The 25,605-nt window shown below is 47.9% G+C and overlaps 1 protein-coding gene across 4 annotated transcripts in view; it reads right to left on the reverse strand.

Moving 5' to 3' along the window:
- Zc3h7b (zinc finger CCCH-type containing 7B) overlaps nucleotides 1-25,605 on the reverse strand; it is a 64,057-nt gene that overhangs the window by 22,034 nt on the left and 16,418 nt on the right. For all 4 annotated transcript variants that reach the window (XM_029569187.1, XM_029569188.1, XM_029569189.1 and 1 more), the window contains exons 2-7: nucleotides 13,676-13,734; nucleotides 10,569-10,602; nucleotides 10,213-10,410; nucleotides 5,197-5,355; nucleotides 2,742-2,822; nucleotides 1,943-1,999 (exon numbers count right to left, since the gene is read on the reverse strand). In XM_029569187.1, coding sequence (XP_029425047.1) covers nucleotides 1,943-1,999; nucleotides 2,742-2,822; nucleotides 5,197-5,355; nucleotides 10,213-10,410; nucleotides 10,569-10,602; nucleotides 13,676-13,728 — 582 coding nt within the window. In that variant the 5' untranslated portion in view covers nucleotides 13,729-13,734. The remainder of the gene's footprint in view (nucleotides 1-1,942; nucleotides 2,000-2,741; nucleotides 2,823-5,196; nucleotides 5,356-10,212; nucleotides 10,411-10,568; nucleotides 10,603-13,675; nucleotides 13,735-25,605) is intronic.

Genomic DNA, 25,605 nt, shown 5'->3' on the forward strand with positions numbered 1-25,605 from the left:
TTAAATGGTTGGATTGGATGATATTTTCATCATAGTTCAATAAAAATCCTATTTTTAAAATATTTTATTATTTTTATTTATGTATATGAATGTACTGCCAGCCTGGCCTACATAGTGAGTTCCAGGCCAACTGGGGCTACAGGGAAACCCTGTCTCAAAAAGACCACCCCCCCCCCCAAAAGCTGAAACAACTCAGAACACAAGAAGTGTTGTGTGTTTGTGTATTTGTTATATGTATAATATGCATTTGTACATATGAGCTACCAGGAGGATGACTTAGGCCTTTAGTTGAACAGCCTCCTTTCTCCGTCCCCAGTGAACTCCTCTGCCTTGTTTGAGATACAAGGGACACAAGTCATTCCTCTACCCTGAACTCCCCGTTTTTTCTCTGATCCCTTTACAATCTGTCAGAATCATGCTTTCCTTGTGAGGCCCTGGATGGTCCCTGATTCCTTCATGTTCCCGTGGAGGACAGAAGGTACAGACTCACCATTAGCCACCTTCTCCAAGAGTCAGCAGTGGTAATAATGGCAACACAGTACACCCAGCACCCTGCCTCACGATAGGCCCCAGGCTAGCACTTCACACCTACTGTGGTGTTTATCAGCATGCTATGAGGGAGGTGTTCCATAGCACAGATATTGGTCAAGGCTGTCATTCATGTGTCAGAGCAGGGCTGTCTGACCAGAGCTTGCCCTGACACTGTCCCTTGGGCCTGGGCACTCTCCCAGCCCCACCTCTGAGTCTGTCCACAGAGCACACAGTAAACTTCTATCTCCCAAGGTGTTTGTGCATTGTAGATAAGCTGTGTAGACCAAGGCCAAAGTGCTGGATCAGACAGCTGCTTTTCACACAGTGCGCATGGGAAATATTGGGGTGGGGAGAAGAGGTGCCAGACAAATACTTCTAAAGACAGCTGTGAGTCTCCTGATCAGTGCTGCCCAGGCCTCCTCAGGCCCTGCAGGACAAAGGGACCTCCCAGGCTTCCTGCTGCTCAGACTGTCCAGGCTCCTCTCTCCCTGCCCTTTGGCTCAGAACCCCTGCTGGTAACACCCACTTAGCCACAGAGGCCTAAGAAAGTCAAAGCCCTGAGGGACTGGAGTGGCTACCTCACAGCAAGGGTACACTCAGGATCTAACCCCCAACACATCCAGCTGCAGAGCGGATTCTTCTGAACCCCCTAAGGAAGAACTGGGCCTGAGGTCTAGGGAATGTCTCTTCCTTTCCTGACTACCGACCTCTGTTCCGGCTACACCCCTGCATGTGATACAGTTCCCTCATCTCTACCTGGCTGAAGCCCACTCCTCTGGCTTGGTGAGACCTTTTCCCAACAAGGCTGCCTTGGGCTTTCTCTTCCAAGACTCTTAGCCCTCCTGGTAACTTGCTCCCTAAGCTCAACTTACACAGATACTGAGCCTTGAATTCTGAGAACTGCTTATGAGCACAGTCCAGGCCACCCACTTCTAGGTGCTCATGAAGAGTGACCAACTAGTCAAATAAACGACTTCCATGGTGCATGTGCCTGCAGGGAATCCAGCAGACAAACCTCAGACATGACTGTGTTTGACATGCAGGATGCAGGGGCTCTGCTTGGACACTACCCAGTGCTTATGCGTTCTCAGGTAACTGTGTGTGCTACTATACTGAGGCTGGCCTGGCCTTATCCTCTCCATGAGGAGTTCTACCCTGCTTGGGTTTCTCAAAGACCTCCAGGAATCCTGACCTCTGGGCATGGGTTGAGTGTACCAGCAAGAAGGCAGGGATTAGTGAAAGATACGGAAGGGGCTGGTAGCCTAGTGCCAGACGTGATGACCTCTGTAGTCCACTGGCTGCAGGTGGGTTAGGGTGCTGTATTACCTGGCGTCATCCACAAGGATGAATTTTGGGATAGATGGAAACAGACAGGTTGGTATAGTGTTTGGAGTCCTGGCCCCCATCCTACCTGATCTGCCACGCCAGCCAGGGTGCCGTTACTAAGCAGGGAAAAGGTTTCCAACTCCTGCCAAAGATAGGGGAGAGGTAGAAAGAGATCAAGATTCTAGAAAGATGCTCAGCATCCCGCCAGCCAACAGAGAGGCCCTGACACCAGCCGTGGGGTCCTTGGTGCCACCCGAGGCTCCCTACCCCCAGGCCTCCTACCATCCCGTGCCCTGGCTCCCAGGATCAGATTGATTTCTTTTCTTCTTCCAACTCGACCTAAACACGTCCTCATGCACGTCCTCGTGCTTTAGTCCTCCCACAAGCCTTCTGAGGTGGGCATAATTATCTGTCTTCCAGATGCAGAAACTGAGGCAGAAACAGGCACTAACTTGCTAAAGGTCGTGTCAGAAACACTTGAGCCATATGCTTTCCTGCCTGCATCCAAGCACACAGCGGGTACCAGAAAAACATATGTGGATTCGAAGGAGTCCAACACATACTGACATCTGACAGTCACCACAGGGGGGTCATTTGAGAACACAAAGCTGAAGGATGTCAGAGTCCCCTTGGGCCATCTCCAGGGTGGGGAGGGAGCGTGTTTTAACAGCTGGTGTCTAAGGTGAGCTGTGAATTTTGGCTGTTCTTTCCTCTTCCACAGGGCCCTGCTTCTCAGGGCTTTCGGCCAACAGGGGAAAGGTCACCTGCTGTTACTCCCTCTGTCCTCACCCATTCCTGGCTACCTCACTCAGGGTCCCAGAGTGCCTAGCTCAAATCTTCACCCCTCTTCTCTCCCCCTACCCCAGGACCCACAGCCCACCTACCTGGGGCCTCTTATATGCCTTCCGCACCCGCAGTCCAAGCTTCTGAGCCAGCTCCTGACCCAGCTGAGTGACACTTTCATCCTGCAGAAGGTGAGACACGGGTTGGATACCGCAGGTGGGTCGGGCTACCCAGGTGCTCTGTGGACACCTTGTGTAGCCCTGTAGGAAGGGTCACAGTTATAGCATGTCACCAACAAGAAAGTAGGAGCCTAGGTGGTGTAATATGCTGGGAACAGTGGGCCTAGAACCACCAGCTCAACCACGCTTTTGTTTCTCCTTTCATTTCCGGAAAGGTAAAGATATCAATAGGTTTGTTTTTATTTTACTCTATTTTATTTATCTCAAGACACAGTCTTGTTATGTTGCTCAAGCTGACCTTGAATCCCTGCAATTACAGGTGCTCCCCACTGTACCTGGCTGTTTCTAATTTTATTTATTTTCTAGTAGTGCTAGGGATCAAACCCTGTTTTTATTTTTATCCTATTTTTTATTTTTTTGGTCTTTTTGAGACAGGGTCTCCCTAGAGCCCCAGCTGCCTGGAACTCGCTCTGCAGACCAGGCTGGCCTCAAATCCAGAGATCCACCTGCCTCTGGCTCCTGAGTGCTGCAATTAAAGGCATGCGCCACCACGCCTGGCCAAACCCTGTTTTTATTTATTTATTTTTTTAATATTTTATTATTTTTATTTTATGTGCATGAGTGTATTGCCTGCATGTATGTGAGTGCACCTGTGTCGTGCAATGCCGCGGAGGTCAGAAGAGGGCTTTGCATTCCCCTGGAACTGGAATTAAGGATGGTTCGTAGCTGCCATGTGGGTACTGGGAATTGAACCCGGGTCCTCTGCAAGAGCAATCAGTGCTCTTAACCACTGAGCCATCTCTCCAGCCCCTTCCCTTGTTTTTATTTTAATATCATCTTTTTTTCTTTTTTCTTTGCAGTGTTAGGGAAGGAACCCAGAGTGTACATCCTAGGCAAGTCCACAGTGGGCCACACCCCCAAGCCCTTTATTATATATATATATATTATTTTTTGGGGGGGGGTCTTTTTGAGACAGGGTCTCCCTATAGCCCCAGCTGGTCTGGCACTCTGTAGACCAGGCTGGCCTTGAACTCATAGAGATCCACCTTCCTGTTTCCCAAGTGCTGGAATTAAATTTGTACGCCAACACGCCCAGGCAGATTTTCTTTTTACAGGTGTGATGTGTTTCTTGGGGATAAAACTTGGATCTCTGATGATTGTGAGGCAAAAAAGCACGTAATTTACCAACAGAGCCTCTCCCTAGCCCTTTTTTTTTAATTTTTTTTTTTTTTTTTTTTTTTTTTTTTTTTTTTTTTTTTTTTAACAGGGTTTCCTTGTGCCCCCTAGCCTGGAACTCACTTTGTAGACCAGGCTGGCCTTGAACTCACAGAGATCCGCCTGCCTCTGCCTCCTGAGTGCTGGGATTAAAGGCGTGCTCTTAATCGCTGAGCCATCTCTCCAGCCCCCAACTTTTAATTTTTAAAATTCAGCAAGTTACAGTGTCACAGTGGAGGGTAAACTGTCAGTAAGTACAAGTGCTCCTTTATTAGTTCACCCTCAACCTCCAGCTCTTCCCGGGAAGAACTATGATATTGTTCTGTTGTGTTTTCTGAGCTTTCTAGAAGCACCAGCCCTATAAAGACACAGAGCCCTTTGCAGCCATCACACCAGAGACAAAGGAGGAAAGGCACTTGATGGATGTGGATCTGATGTGTAGAAGGAGGAAAAGCCAGGGCCGGGCGTGGTGCATGCCTTTAATCCCAGCATTTGGGAGGAGGAAAAGCTCTGTCCAAGGTCACACTGGGGGTCAGGGTGGTGATACACCTGGACCTCAGGGCTGTTACAGTTAGTCACCAGTGGGCTGTGGGTCTTGATTTGTGCCTGTTTGGGTGGCGCATAATAAATACTTATCAAGTAAATAAATGGCAGTGGAGAGGGGTCTGGGGAGGCTGACAATATACATCAGCCGTGAGTGGGCAAGCTCTCTGTTGGTCATTTCTCATTGTCACTAGTCCCCCCAGGGAAAGCCCTAACACCAGCACCCCAGGACAGAGGCACCTCTTTAAACCTCACACAACCCTGTTGTCAGAGTGTTGAGGTCAAGAACACAGACACAAGAATTGGGTTCCTGGGGGTCAGCCCTCCACTTTGCCATCCCCTGGTGGTTGTGATCTACCCAGTTAAGTTCCTTTCTCTCCATGTCTGTCTCTTCATCTTTAAAACAGGGATAAGAGCACCAATCTCATAGGGCTGTTGCCAGGATGAGGTAACTTATACCCACAATGCAGTTTTAGCAATGCAGACACCCAATCCAGCTCGGAAACTATAGCTAGCATCACATCAGTATCAGCAACTCTGTGTGGCAGAGAAGGAAGCCGAGGCTCACAGGGTGGTATGTCCATAGGAAGGCCAGTACAGGTCAGAAGCCGGAACTCACATGGGGCAGGGCAAGCGAGCACCGGCTGCTGCATTCATAGGCCTCCTTGTGGCGTCCCAGCTCGTTGAGAGAACGTGCCTTGCGGAACAGTGCCCGGATGCTCTCGCCGTCCAGGCCCAGTGCCTTTTCACTGTCCTCCAGCGCCTTGTCATACAGGCCCTATGGGAGAGAAGCAGGCAGCCCAGTCATCAGCACTTCTGACTGTCAGAATAAAAAGGAGCCTCAGTGGTCTACAGAGAAACAGCAGGAAGGCTGAGATCTAGGACCAGGCTGAAGAGTTCCTGCTATGGAGAGGGACACTGCTAGGAGAGCTATGGTTCTACAGCAGTGAGCTTCGTCAGTAACACACCTGCTGTTTGTCTACCCTCAACTGGGAACACCACAGGCTAAGAGACACAGTAAGCATCTCACAGAGGTGCAATCTGGGTCACCCTGAAATTCTAACTCAATTCATCTGAGGCAAGGTGAAGGCTGAATGTTTTTTTATGTTGTTGCTTCTGTTGTGTGTGCTCATGTGTCTGCAGGTGTGCATGCCCACGTGTGCTTATGTGGAGGCCAGAGGTTGACATCAGGGGCTTTACTCTATTGCTGTCGTGTGTGTGTGTGTGTGTGTGTGTGTGTGTGTGTGTGTGTGTGTATTTATTTATTTTTATTAATTTAATTCTAGGTTGAGAATCCACTTTATACTCACCTGGCATAGGGCCTGCTTCCATGTAACCATGTCTATGAAGATTTAGGAATATAATATGATAAATAAAACCTAGGAGCTTAGGGAGAATAATTTTAAAGTGGTGCCTAGTGTCAGGTGTGGTGGCACATACTTGTAATTCTAGTAACTGGTGGAGGCAGAAGGGTCTAGAGTTCAAGAGCTGAGCTACATAGCGAAACCAAAGTAGAGGGACTGGAGAGATTGCTCAGTGGTTAAGAGCACTGGATGCTCTTGCAGGGGACCTAAATTTGATTCCCAGCACCCACATGGCAGCTAACAACTGTCCTAACTCTAGTTCCAGGGGATCCGATGGCTTCTTCTGTCCTCGAGGGCAGTGCATGACATGGGTACACTTACTTACATCCAGGCAATACACTCATACACACAAAATAAAATAAATAAAATATTTTAAAAAAATTAATGTAGATGAGTGTTTTGCCTGCATGTGTATAAGTGCACCATTTGTGTGTAATGTCTGTGGAGGCCAGAAGACAGTGTGTCAGATCCCTTGGAATTGGAATTACAGATGGTTGTAAGCTGCCATGTGGGTGTTAGGAATCAAACCCCAGTCCTCTGCAAGAATAGCATGTGCTCTTACCTGATGAGCCATCTCTCCAGCCCTCTCTACTTTATGAAGTAGGATCTCTTTGTGGATTTAGTTTCACTGATTGGTTAGACTAGTTGGACAGTGAGCTCCAGCAGGCGATGTTTTGTATTTGTTTTGAGACAGACTGTCACTATGTAGCCATGGCTGGCTTCAAACTCAGAGATCCATCTTCCTGTTTCCCAAGTGTTGGAATTAAATGTGTACACCAACATGCCTAGGCAGATTTTCTTTTTACAGGTATGACATGTTTCTTGGGGATAAAACTTGGATCTCTCATGCTTGTGAGGCAATAAAGCATGTAATTTACCAACAGAGCCATCTCCCTAGCCCTTTTTTTTTTTAACTAAAGTTTTTTTTTTTTAATATATTTTATTTATTATTTTTATTTTATGTATACGAGAGTATTGCCTGCATGTATGTCAGTGCACTGTGCTGAGCAATGCCTCGGAGGTCAGAAGAGGGCTTCGGATTCCCCTGGAACTAGAGTTAAGGACGGTTAGTAGCCACCATGTGAGTGCTGGGAATCGAACCAAGGTCCTCTTCAAGAGCACTCAGTGCTCTTAACCGCTGAGCCATCTCTCCAGCCCAGCACCAGCCCCCCCCCCTTTTTTTTTTTTTGGTCTTTTTGAGACGGGGTCTTCCTGTAGCTCCAGTTGTCCTGGAACTCACTGTGTAGACCAGGCTGGCCTTGAACTCACAGAGATCTGCCTGCCTCTGCCTCCCAAGTGCTGGGATTAAAGGTGTTTGCCATCATGCCTGGCTTTTTTTTTTTTTTTAAGAATTGGTTTGGGGGTGCTGGAGAGATGGCTCAGTGGTTAGGAGCACTGACTGCTTTTGCAGAAGACCCAGGTTCAATTCCCAACACCCACATGGCAGCTAACAACCATTCATAACTCTGGTTCCAAGGGAATTTGATGCTCTCTTCTGATCCCTGTGCGCATTGCATGACACGGGTGTACTTACACACACACAGGCAAAACATTCATACACACAAAATAAACTTTGTACTATCTAATAGCCATCCAGCATGATCCGCAAAGACATCATCAATGTCTCTGTGCCTGTATCCTCTTGTTAAAAGAGATGACTTGGGAGGAAGGGGAAGAAAGTGAGCGCCTCAGAGGTGAGGACAGAAAGGGCACCAAACTGTCTGCAGGGCTGTTCTGCAACCATAGTCTCCTGCCTCTCTGTAAGCAGGTTCAAGATTCTGAAACAAGTATTCTGGCAAATCAATAAATGTACCTTCCTCTCACCCCATATTTCTTAAAAATTTAAGATCAAAAAAAAAGAAAAAAAGAAATGTTTTGGGGCTGGGCGTGGTGGGACACACCTTTAATCCTAGCACTTGGGAAGCAGAGGCAGGCAAATCTTTATGAGTTTGAGACCAGCCTGGTCTATATAGTGAGTTTCAGGTCAGCTGGGACTATGGGGAGACCCTGTCTCAAAAAGACAAAAAAAAAATTGTTTTGGGGCTGGAGAGCCGGAGAGATGTCTCAGCAGTTAAGAGCACTGGCTGTTCTTGCAGAGGATCCAGGTTCAATTTCCAGCACCCACAAGATGGCTAACAACCAATCATAACTCCAGTTGCAGGGGAATCCAACACCTTTTTCTGAACTCAGGCATTGCACAACACAGGTACACTTACATAAATGTAGGAATTTCATGACACAGATGTACCTACATACATGCAGGCAACACACTCATACACATAAAATACAAATAAAAGAAGTGGTTTTACGGGGCTGGAGGTGCTGGAGAGATGGCTCAGCGGTTAAGAGCACTGACTGTTCTTGCAGAGGACCCAGGTTCGATTCCCAGCACCTACATGGCAGCTATGAACCATCCTTAACTCCAGCTCCAGGGGAATCTGAAGCCCTCTTCTGACCTCCATGGCATTGCATGACACTGGTGCGCTCACATACATGCAGGCAATATACTCATACACAAAATAAAAATAGTAAATAAAATATTTAAAAAAAAAAAGAAGTTGTTTTACTAGGTTGCCCTAGGCTGGTCTGAAACTCCAAGACTCAAGTGATTCTCCTGTCTCAGCCTCTGAATCTAGGACTATAAATGCACACGACCACACCCATTTGTTCTTTTTTTATTTTTAAATTTTTAGGGGGTCTTTTTGAGACAGGGTCTCCCTGTAGCCCCGGCTGGCCCAGAGCTCACTATGTAGACCAGGCTGGCCTTGAACTCACAGAGATTCACTTGCCTCTGCCTCCTGAGTGCTGGGACTAAAGGCATATGCCACCATGTCTGGCCTGTTCTTTTTTTTTTTTTTAATTTATTTATTATTTTTATTTTATGTGTATAAGTATAATGCCTGTATGTGTATAAATATACTCATATCATGCAATGCCCACAGGTCAGAAGAGAGTATCATATCCCCTGGAAATGGAGTTATAAATAGTTGTTAGCCACCGTGTGAGTGCTGGGAATCGACCCCAGGTCCTCTGCAAGAGCAGCCAGTGCTCTTAACTGCTGAGCCATCCCTCCAGCCCCTCATCTGTTCTTTTAAAAGCTTCCCAAGGATGGCAGGATGGCTCAGCAAGTAAAGGTGCTTGCTGACAAACCTGAGAACCTGAATTAAATCCCTGGGACCCACATGGTGTTAGGAGAGAACTGATTCCAGCAAGTTGTCCTCTAACCTCTATGTGAATGCTGTGGCACTTGTATGTGTTTTTGTTTTTTGTTCTTGGTCTTTTTTGAGACAGGGTCTCCCTGTAGCCCCAGCTCTCCTGGAACTCACTGTGTAGACCAGGCTGGCCTTGAACTCACTGAGATCCGCCTGTCTCTGCCTCCCAAGTGCTGGTATTAAAGGTGTGCGCCACCACGCCCGGCCAGCGCTTGTATGTGTACACACATACAGACACACACATACACAAATATACACACATAAATTTAATTTAAGGGGCTGGAGAGATGGCTCAGCAGTTAAGAACACCGACTGTTCTTGCAGAAGACCCAGCACCCACATGGCAGCTAACAACTGTCCGTAACTCTAGTTCTAGGGGATCCAACAGCCTCTTCTGTCTTCCATGGGCATTGCACGACATGGGTGCACTTACCTACATGCAGGCATAACACTCATACACATGAGATAAAAATAATAAATAAGGGGCTGGAGAGAGGGCTCAGCAGTTAAGAGCACTGACTGCTCTTGCAGAGGACCCGGGTTTGATTCCCAGCACCCACATGACGGCTATGAACCACCCTTAACTCCAGTCCCAGGTTAATCCGAAGCCCTCTTCTGCCCTCTGAGTCATTGCTCAACACAGGTGCACTTCCATACATGCAGGCAATACACTCATATGCATAAAATAAAAATAATAAATATTAAAAATAATAATAATAATAAATATTTTTTAAAAAAGAGTACTAGTTGCTCTTGCAGGACCCACATGGGTAACAACCATCTGTAACTACAGTTCCAGGAGGTCAGAGGCCTTCTGACCTCTGTGGGCATTGCACGACTTGGGTATGCCTACCTCAGTACCCTCATAATAAAATAAAATAAATAAAATATTTTAAAAACATAAACATAATCTTAAAAATTTGTTTATGTTCTGCCGTGTGTCTGGGATTGAGGCAGTTATGTTCAGATAGGAAGAGGTGGATGCGGCCAGCCTAGCTCGGACAAACTCAAGAGGTATCCAGGGAGATGTGGCCAGGCAGGGGGAGGAGGCAGGCTCACCATGGTGAAGTAGCAGGCAGCTCTGTTGACATGAAGCTTACACAGCAGTTCCCGAGGCAAGGCCACCTGGTCAGAGGCGGCGTAGTCGGCCACATTCAGCCCTTCCATGTACTGCACCAGAGCCTGCTTATAGTCCTTTTCCCGAAACAGGTCATTGCCCTCAGCAAACAGGTTCTGCACAAGCTTGAGTAGGAAGGCCTATGCAAGGCAGATACACAGGGGACTCAACAAGTTGCCTCCATGCAGCCTAGCTCAACTCCCACAGCCTGAACACAACAGCCCTCACCCAGTCCCCACAGCCCTCTAGCTGGACACAACAGCCCTCACCGCCATCCACCCACCAAGGGGACACGCACCTCATATTCCTCTTGCTTTAGGGGTAGTGTTGACCTAGTAGGAAAAGAGAGACACAGGTCTGGTTGAGCCAACAGGTCCCAGCCTTATGAAGCCCCAGGACTATACTACAGGGTCTGAGGTTGTACCACAAGTAGGTTCTTCCCACTCAGATCACAGTCACGTGTGGACCAGGGTGAGGGGACAGCATGAGGGCCACTTAGTTCTAATAGGACTTGTATTTTCCCTGGTTTTCCCAGAGGTAGATGCTGAGCAAGATTGGCCAGCAGCAGCCTTAGCTCCAACAGCTGTCCTCTGCCTATGTGCCCCCCTCTCCTAAGGAGAGCAGGACTTTAGGTCTCTAAGCTATAAGGGTAGGGGAGTCACAGCTGGGTCTAGGAGGCCCCCCAGGCCTGGAACAGTACAGAAGGAGAAAAATCAGACTCTAACGAAGGCAGAATCAATGGTGACTTATATGGGGACAGGCGAGCTAGGAAATTAACACCTACTCTGGGACTCTAGAATCCTCATCCACCATGTCCTCATCAAACCAAATCTGTACCTCAGGCCCATAGGGGCAAGTCATGGGACACTGAGGAACTCAGGTGCCCTCAAACTGGGAGGTTCTGCTGTTCTCTTGACCCTCCCAGAACACACACTCAGCCAATGCCAGGCAAGCTGAGGGCCATCGACCCATCAGGCCAGAAGCTAACAAGTTAAGCCGGGTCTGTGGCCGCTATGCTTCCTCTTTTGTGGTTAAACCACAGCAATGGAAAAGGAGAACTTGCAACTCCTGTGAGGTTAGAATACGAGCAGGGGCTTGTCTACTGGTGGGAAAACAGACAGTGGAGGGGTGACCTGTCCAAGGTCACATAGTAGGACAGAATCAAAGACAGGACCAGAGGGTGGGGCTAGGCTTCTCTTTTGCCTGAAGCTGCTACCTGGGCAAGAAAGAGCAGGCCAGACTAGTGAGAAGTGAGCAGAGACAAGGGAAGGGAGGGGTGTGTGTGTGTGTGTGTGTGTGTGTGTGTGTGTGTGTGTAGTAGAAGGAGGGGTGTGTATGTGCACATATGTGTAGTACAGGCAGGGGTGTGTGTGTGCACATGCACATATGTGTAGTGTAGGCAGGGGTGTGTGTGTGTGCACATGCACATATGTGTAATACTGACAGAGGAACCAGGGCTTGACATGCCATCCTTACACACCTCAGCATCAGAGGCCAGGCCTGTCTTTGCCCATGCTGCTGCGGGCACCTGCTCCCATGCTGCCTGGCCCAGTCCCCCATCCCTCTCCTTCAGCTGATCTCCTGCCTCCAGCTCTCCCCGTCAACGCTGGCTTCATTTTCAGCAGGTCACATTCCCCTCCTAAAAGACACCTCAGGAGTGTGGCTCAGTTGGCAGAGCACTTGCCTACATGCACACAGCCCTGGGATGATTCTCCAACCTGCACACACCGGGCATTGTGGTGCATGCCTGTAATCCCAGCACTGGGGAGGTGGAGGTAGGAGGATTAAAAGTTCCTTTGAAAAGATGAAAGAAGATGTCAGAACAAGTATTTGCCCCACACACCACCAGGCCCCTCAACTCTCATAAGAACTCTGAATGAGAAGGGGGTGCCGTCTCACTCACAGGAAAGGACAGTACCCCAGAAGCAAAGAACTAGCTGTGGACCAGGCCACACAGAAGTCAGTGACTGAATTCAAAGGCTGGATAAAACGGGAGTCATAAAGGTCCACCTCGTTTAACAGACTGGCCTCTGAATAAACCTGAGCATTTTCCAAGCATCAAACGAGCACTACAAAAATCAAGATTTGCCCCAGTGGGGAGTAAAGACTGAAAAGTAGCCATTGCTCTGACATCTGTGAGGAGGGCTGAGGACCCTGGCTTGCAGGGCTGTAGGGAAACACAAGCGCCAGGGTTCAACTCAGGTGCTCTCAAAACTCCCAAATCAAGGGGCTGAAGAGATAGCTCAGCAGTTAAAGAGCAGCAGCGGTTCTTCCAGAGGATCTTGGGGTTCAGTTCCCAGCTCCCACCTTTGGTGGTTCATAAAGACTTGTAACTCCAATTTCAGGGGGCCCAACACCCTCTTATGAACTCCTCAAGTACCTACACACATACAGGACACATACACATGTAGACACAGATATATATATATATATATATATATACGATAAAAATAGATAAATTGGCATGCATTGAATGCCCTGGTATTGCAAGTTCAGGCTGGAGGGAATGTGTATTATATAATACACTTATGAGCACCATGATAAATATGCCTCTGAGAATCTATTTAAGAGAGAAAAAGAAACCGGCAGCCAGCTCTGGTGGTACAGGCTCATGATCCAGCTGCTTGAGAGCTGAGGCAGGAGGATCACAGGGGCAAGGCCAGTGTCAGCTACACAGGGAGTTTGAGGCCTGTCTGGGTCATATGAAACAGACGAGAGAGAGAGAGACAGAGACAGAGAGAGAGAGAGACAGAGAGCGAGAGAGACAGAGACAGACAGAGAGACAGAGACAGAGAGAGAGAGGTGGAAGGAGGGAGGGAGAAGGGAGAGAGAGAGGGAGGGAAGGAAAGGGGCTAAGTAAAGATATTTTTATATCTTGCATATAAGGAAAATTATGAAAGAAAACAAACAAGCACAGGCTGGGAGTGCTGGGGGCCATCTAATGTAAAGAAACATGGGTTTTCAAATCAGACCTGGTTTGGAATCCTGTCACTCAATAGCTGTATGACCCTAACTAAACTTAGCCTCTCTAAGCCTCAGCTCTCTTATCAGTAAAATGGAATAAAGCCCATCTATTTACTGGGTTATTGTGAAGATTAAAAAGCTAACGGGTGGGCCCAGTACAGAGTCTGAGAGAGAGTGGCACTCCATAAGGGGGTTATTGATGTATTAGAAGGTGCTTGCAGACATGCAAGAGAATTCAAGGCACTGTATGTGCAAACGCAGAGGGTGGGTAACACAATACACCCGATAAGATCCAAGGGCAACCAGGGTCGTAGAGTACTTGCATAAGTACATGTGGAGTTCATGGCCTCTGCCCCTCATCTCACCCCTCCACATGCCACTGCACATAGAGCAGGGACTCAGGAGGAAAAGGAAAGCCCACCCTGCCCACTGCCCACTTACTGAATGAACTGCAGCCCCTTCTCGATGTCCGCCTTCCGTTTCTGCCTCTCCATCAGTGTCTGCAGAAAGAGTACAGAGTATGGTCCATCAATTAGACAGCAGGGACCAGAAACTACCCTGTGGCCATGAGAGGGGTGCGTGCATTCCCACTCATCCCACAACAGAGGCGGGAGGGTGTCTGTGGGGCGATGGACCATCTCAGAGACTACATGGACCTCATGCCATACTGTCACGTTGCAGACCCACAGCCCACTGGACTTGTTTATGTGATGTCCTTGATGGGCAAGGGCTGCAGGGGAGCCACCTGCCCCTTGCTGTACAAAGGCCTGGGCAACAGTACTGCCTAGGAAAATCTCAAGTTCAGGGGAAGAACCTTGTTTTACCATCAAACTCAGTAGTCTGTGTTACTACCAAGGAGAAGGGTCATGGAAAGGGCAAAACAATGGCTGGTGATCATATAAACAAGGAAGCGCCAGCCACTTGTCTTGAGCTTGGCTCTGTTCAGGCTCTTATTCACTCAATAGCGAGAGGCAGGTGTCCATTCACCCCCACATACAAGGGGGAAGCAGAAGCTCAGGAGCTCCAGTCATGAGCTGGCACAGGGCAGGGAGGACTACGCTGCATTTGAACCCACAATGTGCTTTCTTTAATGCCCACCAGCAGTCCCTTCTGGGCACGACTAATGAACCTTGGTGAAGGCTGCCTAGGAAAAGTGCCAGCTGGCATTGAGTACCTCTTGCCTGTGCCTGGCCAGAGCATAGAGGTTAGCCCAGGAAGGCCCTGAGACCTGGGAGTCCTGCTCCCTTCCTCTCTCCATAGCACACTTTTGGCTACCCATCTTCACCAGGCAATGAGGCTTATGCTGGGCAGGTCTGGGGATGTCCAAATGACAGGGACACAGTTGCCACCCCAGGGAGTCCTCCATCCAAAGAGAAGCCAGTGTGTATATTTATGGAGTACTGACATGTGTCCACTATGTCTCTGTTTGGCCTCAAGGGGACACTGAAAAAAGCTTTAACTTGGGTGTGGGTCCAGCATTTACATTTAATATGTGGCTTTGGGCCTCAGGGTCCCAAGCGGGAAGTGGGGCTGATGGCAGGTCCTGCCACACTGGCTGTCATGAGGGTTTAGGAGGTGACTGGTGAAGAGTGCCTGGTGTAGTCGATAGTCCAACCATCGTAGGAAAACGTGTCACCCAACACTGCTCCTCCCTGTTACAAGACACTGTACATGTGGTTCTTGGGTCAGACAAGTGGCTGCAATACAGTCCCAAGGTGGAGGTCTCGTCTGTCTTCAGAATGAGCCTCTTATTCTTGCACCTTGCTCTAACCCCCAACACACAGGCTGGCAGTCCCTTGCCACCTGCTCTCACACTCCCCTGCACTTATACAACTATGTTCCTTCCTGGCCTTCCTGCAGAAACTTCTCCTGCACCAGTCCCTGCCCAGCCATTGAAGACGATCCACCACCCTTCACTCATCTGGTGTTGGCCAGAAGCCTGGGTAGCTTCAATGGGTCAAAGCCAGTCCTTGTTCTGGAAGTACTAACTGAAGAGGAGGGGTATGGGCATGTCAGTCACCATGCAGCCCATGCAGAGGAAGCTGTGGATGGCAGAGGCCTCTGTGTCTGACCACAGGTACCACATGTCATGGTCATAACCCATGTCCACTGAGCCCCCAGTGGTGGACTCGGGTCACAATCTAGTCTCTGCCTCCCCCTACTTCTAGTGATATTACCTGTCCCAGATAATGGACAAGCTCCCCAGCCTCCTCAAGTACAGTCTGGGAGTCTTTCAAACCTACAGATTTAACTGTCTCTGCCTCTCCTTCTGCTTCCTTCCAGCGTCTGATGACTTCCATCAATCAAGATTCTATAAACTAGGCTAGATCTGCTCAGAGGTTAAGAGCACTGGCTGCTCTTGCAGAGGACATGGGTTTGGTTCCCAGCACCCATGTGGAGGCCAATGACCATCTGTAACACCAATTGGAGAGAATTTCATTCAGTTCTAGAAACAGTTCTTACACTTTCATACTTGGTGCTAGTTGGGGGTGGGGTGGGGCTTGCTCAGGTCCAGGGCTGCCCTCAGAGAACTCTGGGCCATCAGGAGGAGAGCTGTGGGTGCAGGTCCAGAAACTGTGAGGCAACAAAGGGGAGCTCTTCAGGGGAGAGGGGTACTGTAGGAAGTGGTACCTAGGGAGCCCAGGGAAGGAAAATGGCAAGTGCCAACAGGAAATTTGCTAAGAAGGATGTGTAGTAGACTCAGCATGACACCCCAATTCTTATGACACCCTAGAATTTGCATAGCCTTGATGACAGAAGTCTGGGTCTCCCTCTAGTCCAAAGCTGCAAAGTTGGGGAGCCCTGAGTCCAAGACCAAGAGAATGCTGTACAGGCAGGTAACAGCAGAGGGGAATGCAGAGGGGCATCGACCTTGCACCAGGTACTGACCAACTGTCCCTACTGAGGACAAGAGGGATAGATACTACCAAAAGAGCTGCAAGATGTGGCTCTGCATTTGGTTTGGTCTGTCCACGACCCACAAATACAAACAGAACACCATTAAGAATGTGCAAAGTGGCATTTCCTGGATAGAAGGGCAGATGGACGGAAGAAAGCCTCCAGAGAGACCTAGACAGTAGCACACTGTGAGCCAGGCAAGTGAGGGAAACCACCACTTCCACTCAGCTTATTCAAGCCCTCATCTGGATACAAACCCTGCCCTCAACGCTGGTGTAGTGGTCCACAACTGTAATCCCAGCACTGGGGAGGGGGAGGCAGATGATCAGAAGTTCAAGGCCAATTGGCCTACAAGAGACTCTGTCTTGATTCTTCTCCCCTCCTCCCCCTGAAAAAAAAAAAAAAAAAAAACCCTGCCCTCAAAGGGTTCACTGTCTACTGGGAACCAAACTACAGAGACATAATTATAGTATGATGAATAGGAGTTTTAGGAGAGGCATCCACCCACCCACCCATTCATCCACCCACCCATCATCCATCCATCCATCCATCCACCCACCCATCATCCATCCATCCATCCATCCACCCACCCATCATCCCTCCATCCATCCATTTATTTATGAAAGAAATGAACACTTAAAAGAGTATCTTGCCAGGCACAGTGCCACACTCACGCCTTTAATCCCAGCAATCAAGAGGCAGAAGCAAAAAACCAAAATAACGCCCCCCCAAAAAAACGTGATGGCCTGAGTTCAATTCCCAGGAATGGACATGATGGTCTTTTGACCTCTACATGTGAACTGTGGCATGCCAGCACCCCCGTTCACACATGATTGATAGATAGATAGATGATAGAGATATAAGAGAAATTTAATCAATAGATGATATGAGAGAAAGAGGGAGGGAAAGAAAGAAAGAAAGAAAGAAAGAAAGAAAGAAAGAGATGCTATCAAAAAAGGAAGGAAGGAAGGCCTGTGAATGTGCTTATGAACAAGGACCTATTGTTGCCCAGTTTTTCTTCTGCGGGGGACATGAATTTATCTGGGATTCACGCCTGGGACCCCCTTTTTCTGGGCTTTTTTTTTTTGTCTTTTTGAGACAGGGTCTCCCTGTAGCCCCAGCTGGCCTAGAACTCACTATGTAGACCAGGCTGGCCTTGAACTCACAGAGATCCACCTGCTCCTGCCTCCCAAGTGCTGGAATTAAAGGCACGTGTCACCACACCCTGCCCAGCAGAGTAATGTAAGAAAAATTTAAGAGTCACCTGGCTTAGAGTATCTTGTATCTATTTTCCTCCTAGTACTAAGCAGGCCTTCTGCCCCAGCTGCCTGCCAGACAGGAATACCTTCAATATCCTAGGCTAGCTGGGATCTAGTAATTCACAAAGTCGACAATGTTGCTTTTAGAGGTTCTGACATACAAGAGGGGCACAGGTGACAAGAAATAGTGAAGATGACAGGGGTTCTGAGTAGTGTAGAGAGAACAAAGATCTCAATGATGTGAGGGAATGGGCCACGTGGCCATCTGGTAGGGGGCGCGCTCCAGACAGAATGGTGAGTGAAAGAGTCCTGGGACAGGCATATCTATCTAAGGAGGAGCCAGTGTGGATGGAGTGGATGGAGTGGTGGACAGAGCAGTGAATACAGAGGCCAGAAAAAAACAGCAGAGGGGCTGGAGTGATGGCTCAGTGGTTAAGAGCACTGGCTGCTCTTGCAGAGAACCTGGGCTCGATTCCCAGTACCCACATGGAGACTAACAACTCTCCAAAAAACTCCAGTTCTGGGAGATTGGATGCCCTCTTCTGACCTCTGTGGGCATTGCATGACATAGGTGCATCTGCCTACATGTAGGCAACACACTCACACACATGAAAAAAAAATTTTTTTATAAAAAAGAAGGAACTAGCTGGGTGTGGTGGTGCACGCCTGTAGTCCCAGCACTTGGGAGGCAGAGGCAGGCAGATCTCTGTGAGTTCGAGGCCAGATTGGTCTACATAGTGAGTTCCAGGTGAGCTGGGACTACAAGGAGACCCTGTTTCAAAAAGACTAAAAAAAAAAGAAGTTGAAGATTTAGAAAACTCAATATTGCAAAAATGAGAAAGGGCTAAAGGAGAGATGATGTGGCCATCAACCATTTGCTATAGACTGCCTCTGCTGAAGCCTAACCCCTATCTAAGTGAATGTGAGCCAAGGGTATAACTAGCCATGCTGGTGAAGCCAAGCATGAGGTGGGATCATAGGTACAGACACAACGGCAGTTTGAACTAAAGGGACAGAGAAAGTAGGATGGAATGAGAGAAGGCTACTGGGCTTTTGGGTTCTACAGGATGCCCCCCCCCCACATGTTATTTGGACATGAACATGCTTCATTCTTCAATTAAAGAGAAGATTAGGGGCTGGAGAGATGGCTCAGCAGTTAAGAGCACTGGCTGCTCTTACAGAGGACTCAGGTTTGATTCCCAACATCCATATGGTAGCTAACAAGAGTCTGTAACTCCAGTTCCAGGGGATCCAATGCCCTCTTCTGACCTATGCAGGCATTACACGAGACAGGAACACTTACATACATGCAGGCAATAAATAAAATAATTTTTTTAACTTAAAAAAAAGATTGACTTAGAGATCATCAGGTTACCTCCTTGCTCTCAAAGGGGTAGGGTCAGCACCTCCACTTCAACACTCCAGGCTGCCACCCAGAGCCTGGGTACAGGACTATGCCATAGGGTAATACTGCCATCCCAGTGGCTTACAGGAAGACCACTGAGCCAAAGAGCCTTGAAATCAAATGGAATTTGCATTGCTGGTTTTTAGACTTATGTGGTACCTATCACCCTCTTACTATGGAATTTTTCTGTTTTGGACTGGGAATGTCTACCCTGTACCTGTCCCATAACTGTACTGCACAGAATGTGTCTCATTTCACAGCTGGAGAGGAGTTGTGCCTTAGGGTGATGTGTCTCATGTCTCACCCATATCTGTCTTAGATGTGTGTTTGGACTTGACAGTTGATGCCAGAATGAGTTAAGATAAGATTTGGGGGTTTGGACGTAGAGTGAATGTGTTTTAAAAAATATTTTATTATGATGTTTATTTTACGTGTATGAATATTTTGCCTGTATGTAAGTAGGTACACCCATGTCATGCACTGCCCACAGAGGTCAGAAGGGGGTATCGGATCCCCTGCAACTGGAGTTAGGGACAGTTGTTAGCTGCCATGTAGCTGCTGGGAACTAAATCCAGGTTCTCTGTAAAAGCAGCTAGTGCTCTTAACCATTGAGCCATCTCTCCAGCCTGAGTGAATGTGTTTTGCATACACTAAAGATATGAGTGTTGGAGGGGCCAGTGGTGGAATGCAATGTCCTTGTCAAATTCATGTGCTGAAGCTCTAGGTCTAAGGTGCCTGTATTCAGATAGGCCCATACAGAGGTAATCAAGATTAAATGAGGTCATAAGTGTGAGGTGCTGATCCAACAGGATTAGTATCCTTATAAATGAAGACCCAGTGGCTTGCTGTTTCAGGGTGAAGTTGGGGAGGACTCAAAGGGCACCTGATGCAAAAGCAGACCTCCAGTACCTACTTCCTCTTTTCTCTTCTTTGTTTTGAGACAGGGTCTCATTATGTAGCCCTGGCTGACCTCAAACTTGCAGTGACGCTCCTGCCTCTGCCTCCTGACTGCTGGAACTTTGAACATGTATCATCATGCCTGGCTCAGACCCACTTCCTCTTAAATTAAAAAGCCCAAGAAAGAGGATTAATGATGTGGTTCAGTGAATAAAGGCTCCTGCTGCCAAACCTCACAAGCCACGGGATAGGAGAACTGACTCCCACAGGTTGTCCTCTGACCTCCACAACCCACCCCCCAATGCACGCCTGTCTTGCTCCAAAAATTTTAAAGCTCAAGAAAGAAAGTGAGGCCCAGATCTGCCCAGGACCCTGACACCAGGCCCAGCTCTCCATTTCAGGTTCTTATGGCTTAGCAATCTCACACTGGACAAGTGGGTTTTCCCCAGGAATATAGCTGTGAATTAAGGAATCAACAGGAAACTGGGTATAGTGGTGCATACTTATAATCCAGTACTCAGGAAGTTGACACAGGAGGATTGTTTAAGGCCAGCCTAGGCTACACGGTACATACCAGGCCAGTCAGGTTTAATGTGAGACCAAGTCTCAAAAAGCCAAACCAGCTAGGTGTGGTGGCACACAGCTTTAATATCAGTACACAGGAAGCAGAGGCAGGCAGATCTCTGTGAGTTCAAAGCTAGTCTGGTTTACATAGTGAGTTCTGGGATAGCCGATGCTACATAGTGAGACCCTGTCTTAAAACTTAAACAAACATAAAACCAAACCAAACCAAAATAAGGAACCAGCAGGAAACAATTTCCTCGATATCTGAGGTGCTTTCTGGTTCAACTCCTCTCTCTCTCTCTCTCTCTCGGTCTTTTTTGATTATGGTATCTCCTGTGCCAGGTAAATATCAAGGTCTCTCTCTCTCTCTCTCTCTCTCTCTGTCTCTGTCTCTCTCTCTCTGTCAGTCTTTTTGAGATAGACAGGGTTTCTCTGTAGCCCCAGCTGGCCTGGAAGTCGATCTGTAGACCAGGCTGGACTTGAACTCACAGAGATCTGCCTCCTAGTGCTGGGATTAAAGCCCTGCGCCACCCCGCCTCCAAGGTCTCTTTCCTTAATTATGTATGTTATTCAGTTTCTCAGTGCCCCTCATCTTGAAAACAAGGATAATAATATCTACCTTGCAGAGTTGTTATGACAGTTAAATGAGATATCTGGCACATGCTAGACATTTAATTGATATTAACTATTTTTAAAATCATTATTATTACTTTAAAAGATGGGCAAAGACCATAAACAGAAATATAAATCATTAATAAAAGACACTAGGTCACTGAAAAAAGAACCATGTATTAAAACAAGAGGCTGGAGAGACGGCTCAGTGGTTGAGGGCACTGGCTGCTCTTGCAGAGGACCGGGTTCCCAGCACCCACATGGAGACCAACAACCATCCTTAACTCCATTTCCAGGGGATCCCCACATCATCTTCTGGCCTCCACAGGCACCAGGCACGTGTGCACGCCTTTAATCCCAGCACTCGTGAGGCAGAGGCAGGCAGATCTCTGTGAGTTCAAGGCCAGCCTGGTCTACATAGTGAGTTCCAGGCCAGCTGGGGCTACTGGGAGACCCTGTCTCAAAAAAGACCAAACAAACAAACAACAACCAAAACCAAGAGGCATTTCCCAAAACCTACACATTCCCCACCCCGTAACCCCCACTCCCTCTATCCAACCCCAAACAGAAGGGAGAGGATGCTGGGTGAGGCAGGCATCCAGCTCTGTATATCCAGGAAAATGAGCTGGATGCATCCTTATGAAAGCCTTTAGCAACATCTCCATGGTCCCTGCATTGCCTAGTCCAGTTCCTTTCCCAGCCACTGAAATGGGCCTTATTGCTCCCATCCAATCACAGCTGTCCTTTTCCCTCATCAGTGACTGGCTTAGGCAAGAGCATGTGACATCATGCTGGCTGATCAGGAACCAGAAGTCAGCCAAGGACCATGTGGGAAAGGTTTTTCTTCACATGAAACAGGACCTGGGAGGCAGAGTCTGGCAGATTTCTGTGAGATCAAGGCCAGCCTGGTCTACACAGAGAGTTCAAGGCCAGCTGGGGCTATAGGGAGACCCTGTCTCAAAAAAAACAGCCAACCAACAAACAACATAAACAGGACAAAAGAAAGAACCCCTCTGTCTGTCATGTGTGCCCTGGTGCATAAGATGAACACACCCAGATGGCACAGCAGAAAGACGGAAGATGTTTAGCAACAAACCTGACTCCAGCCTGCTGTGGTCTGTGCTTGCCCATAATCCCAGAACTGGGTGGCAGAGGCAGGAGGAGGGTTCTCATAAATTCAAGGTCAGCCTGGGCTCCATAGTGAGACCCTGTCTCAAAAACAACAAAAAACAAAATGAAACAACACAGCCTGACTCCAAAGTGGGACTGTTCTTCCTCATTTCTGTGATAAGAAACTCCTCTTTTGAGGTAGGATCCTTGCAGCTGACAGCTTTCCAAATGGTAAAATGTTCCTCTCCTTAGTTCCAGAAATTTCACTTACAAGAATTTAACCTACCCAAACCCTTGTTCAAGTGCTCAATTATATTGCAGAGGGGTATACAATTGATTTTTTTTTTTTGGTCTTTTTGAGACAGGGTCTCCCTGTAGCCCCAGCTGACCTGGAACTTACTATGTCGACCAGGCTGGCCTCAAACTCACAGAGATCTACCTGCCACTCCCTCCCAAGTGCTGGGATCAAAGGTGTGTACCACCCTGCCCAGCTTGGGCCGTATTACTTTTAAATTAAATTCTATTTGTTATTGTTGTACATGTAAGTGTAGGTACACGTGCACCACAGTGGGTTTGTGGAAGGTGTCAGCTCTTTCCTTCCACCATAGGATCCCAGTATTGAACTCGGGCTCGGCAGCAAGCACTTTGACCTGCTGAGATATCTCATCAGGAAATTAAAAAAAAAAAATCTTTTTAATGTGTATGTGTATGTGCCTGAGTGAGTTTATATGCATCAGTGTGCAAGCATGTGGTCATGGAGGCTAGAAAGCCCTGGAGTCCCTGGAACTGGTGATTGTGAACCCCCCAACATGGGTGCTGGGAACAACATGGGTCCTCCGCAAGAGCAGTAAGCATTCTTATCTCCCGAACCATCTTTCCAGCCTCAAATGAATTATTTTAAGAATGCCTGAAAAACTCAAAGCAACCTTGGTGCTTACCTAAAAAGGATTAACCTAAGCAATTAAACTGTAACACTCATACCACAGCATATAATACAGCTATTGAATCTAAACCTATGCGCACAGCAATGCCTCCAGGCATGGTTGAGGGACCCACAAAGGAGCAGATCTCAGAATACATTATGTCGTATGATCACCTCTGTGTGATGTGTGCTTACATGAAGAAAAGAAACTTGAAGGAACAATCTCTAATTTGTTTTCTCTAGGGACGGGAATCTGCTAAAGATCGAAGGGCACAGAATGCGTTCCTCAGCAGAGATTGGATTTTTTTGCACAGAGCAAGTATTATTCTTGTAATTTCAAATATAAATTGAGATGACTAACTTGGGACCAACCCAAAAGGGCAGGGACCAGGTAGAAAGCAGTGGCCCGAGTGCTCTGGTTCCATTCCCAGCACAGAGGGCAGGGGCTGAGTGAGAGAGAATATGGGCAAATTTTAGACACTCAAATCTTCCCCAGGAGGGATGTGCTGCCTCTTGAAAACCTCAATGGTCCTGTGCCTGGCACAGAGCAAGCTAATGAAGAAAAGAAGGAGAAAGGAAGGAAGGAGGGAAGGAAGGGAGGGAGGAACGGGGAGAGGGAGGGAAGGAGGAAGGAAGGAACATTAGCTCATCCAACCCAACTGTTTTACAGATTAGAATGAATGAATGATGGATAAATAAAAGAAAGCCGAGAGAAACAAATAATCCTAAGAATGTTAACACCTACTGAGCAGTTTCCCTGGGCCAGGAACTGTCACAGTCCCCTCACTTTACCTCCTTGAGGCCCCACAACAGTTTTAGTAGATAGATACAGATAACATCTCCATTTGCAGACAAATCAGAGGTACAGAAAAGTTCACTGACTTGGCTATGGTCACACAGCAGGTATGTGGTAGAGCTGGAATTCCAATTCTGGTAGTCTGGCCATAGAGCCTGCACATATCACCACCACCTCTAAGCTGTCATTAAGCAAGTAGACCCACTCCAGGACCGCTCCATCTACCATCATGTTCCAATCTTCCCGAAGCCACAGTAATTCCCATACCTGCTTCCTTCTGGACAGCACACAATGAATGTCCCCCCCCACCCCTTCTTGACTACAGTTAATACAAGAGTTGCCCACACACATCTTTCCCCCCTCAACTTTGTGACACACAGCAACCACCTCCCACCCTACCGTTCCACTACACTGCCCTGGCCAAGGGGCTTCCCAGCCCAGCCGGCCTCCTTGCTGCTGAGATTCCATGAGGGACAGTTGTTCGCTCGCTTCTTCTGGGACTCTGAGCTGCATTTGCGGCCTCCTGGCCTGTCCTCCCACCTTGAGGAGTCTTCCTGCCGTCTCTGTTGGGGGCTCTTCTTTGTCCAGGCCTCAAGACCAATGTTCCCAAGAGTCCATAGAAGGGACAGTGCTCCTGCTGTCCTTACTGTCTGCCCTTCCCAGACGAGAGAGCTCCTGCATTTCATCTCATGAGTCATGCTGATGACTCACGAATCCATCCTCCCACCAGATGCACCCCCTCCTCAGCATTTCAGATTTTCATCTCTCCTTTTCTGGATAGTGGTACCTGGACTTCCAATGCCCACGCTGCCATGACCCCCATGTTCTTCCTAATCCTGGGCTCTCTATGTAGAATCCCAACCCCCACACCCAGACACTCCTGTTCATCCTTTCACACCCACTTCTGTGTCCATAGAGTCCTCTCAGATGCCCATCCCAGCTGTACTGGGTCTCTTCCCACTGAACATATTCCAAACCAAACTTGGCATCTTGTGCTCTCTCCCTCTGCTCCTTCATTCACCCCTCCCATTCAGAGCTCTGTCATCTGGTCTCCAGTAAGCCCCAATTCCTTCCACCTTGACCTCCTAAACATCCCTCCACTCTGAAGCTCCTCCCATCCTCTCTCCACAACCACAGGTGTCTCACAGGCCATCCTCATCTCTTGCCAACAGCCCCCAATGAACTCTATCCAATCTACTCCCATTTGGGAGCCAGAGATGTCTAACACATATACCAATGTCAGATTCCTCTTCTCAAAACCCCTCAAAATGTACATATACACAAACGTAGTCTTTATAAATAAATTTTTTTTTGTCTTTTTGAGACAGGGTCTCCTTGTAGCCCCAGCTGTCCTAGAACTCACTATGTAGACCAAGCTGGCCTCAAACTCACAAAGATCTGCCTGCCTCTGCCTCCCAAGTGCTGGGATTAAAGGCGTGCACCACCACGCCCGGCATAAATAAATTTTTTATTCTTTAAATTTCATATGTATGAGTGTATTGCCTGTAATGTATGCAAGTGTGCCCATGTCATGCAATGCCCATGGAGGTCAGAAAAAGGTGTCCGATCCCCTGGAACTGGAGTTATGGACGGTTGTTAGCTGGCATGGGTGCTGGGATTTGAACCTAGGTCTTCTGCAAGAACAGCCAGTGCTCTATATAAAATAAAAATAATAAATTTTTTTTAAAAAGTAAGCTGGGCCTGGTGGTGGCGGGGGGAACACCTTTAATCCAGCATTCAGAAGGTAGATCTCTGTGAGATCCAGATCAGCCTGGTCTATATAGTGAGTTCCAGGCCAGCTGGAACTACAGGGAGATCCACACAAATACAGTCTTTAAAAAAAAAAAAAAGTAAGCCTGGGGACTGGAGAGATGGCTCAGCGGTTAAGAACATTGGTTGTTCTTGCAG

Source organism: Nannospalax galili, unplaced genomic scaffold, assembly GCF_000622305.1.
Source record: "Nannospalax galili isolate Female #2095 unplaced genomic scaffold, S.galili_v1.0 scaffold180, whole genome shotgun sequence".
NCBI lineage: Eukaryota > Metazoa > Chordata > Mammalia > Rodentia > Spalacidae > Nannospalax > Nannospalax galili.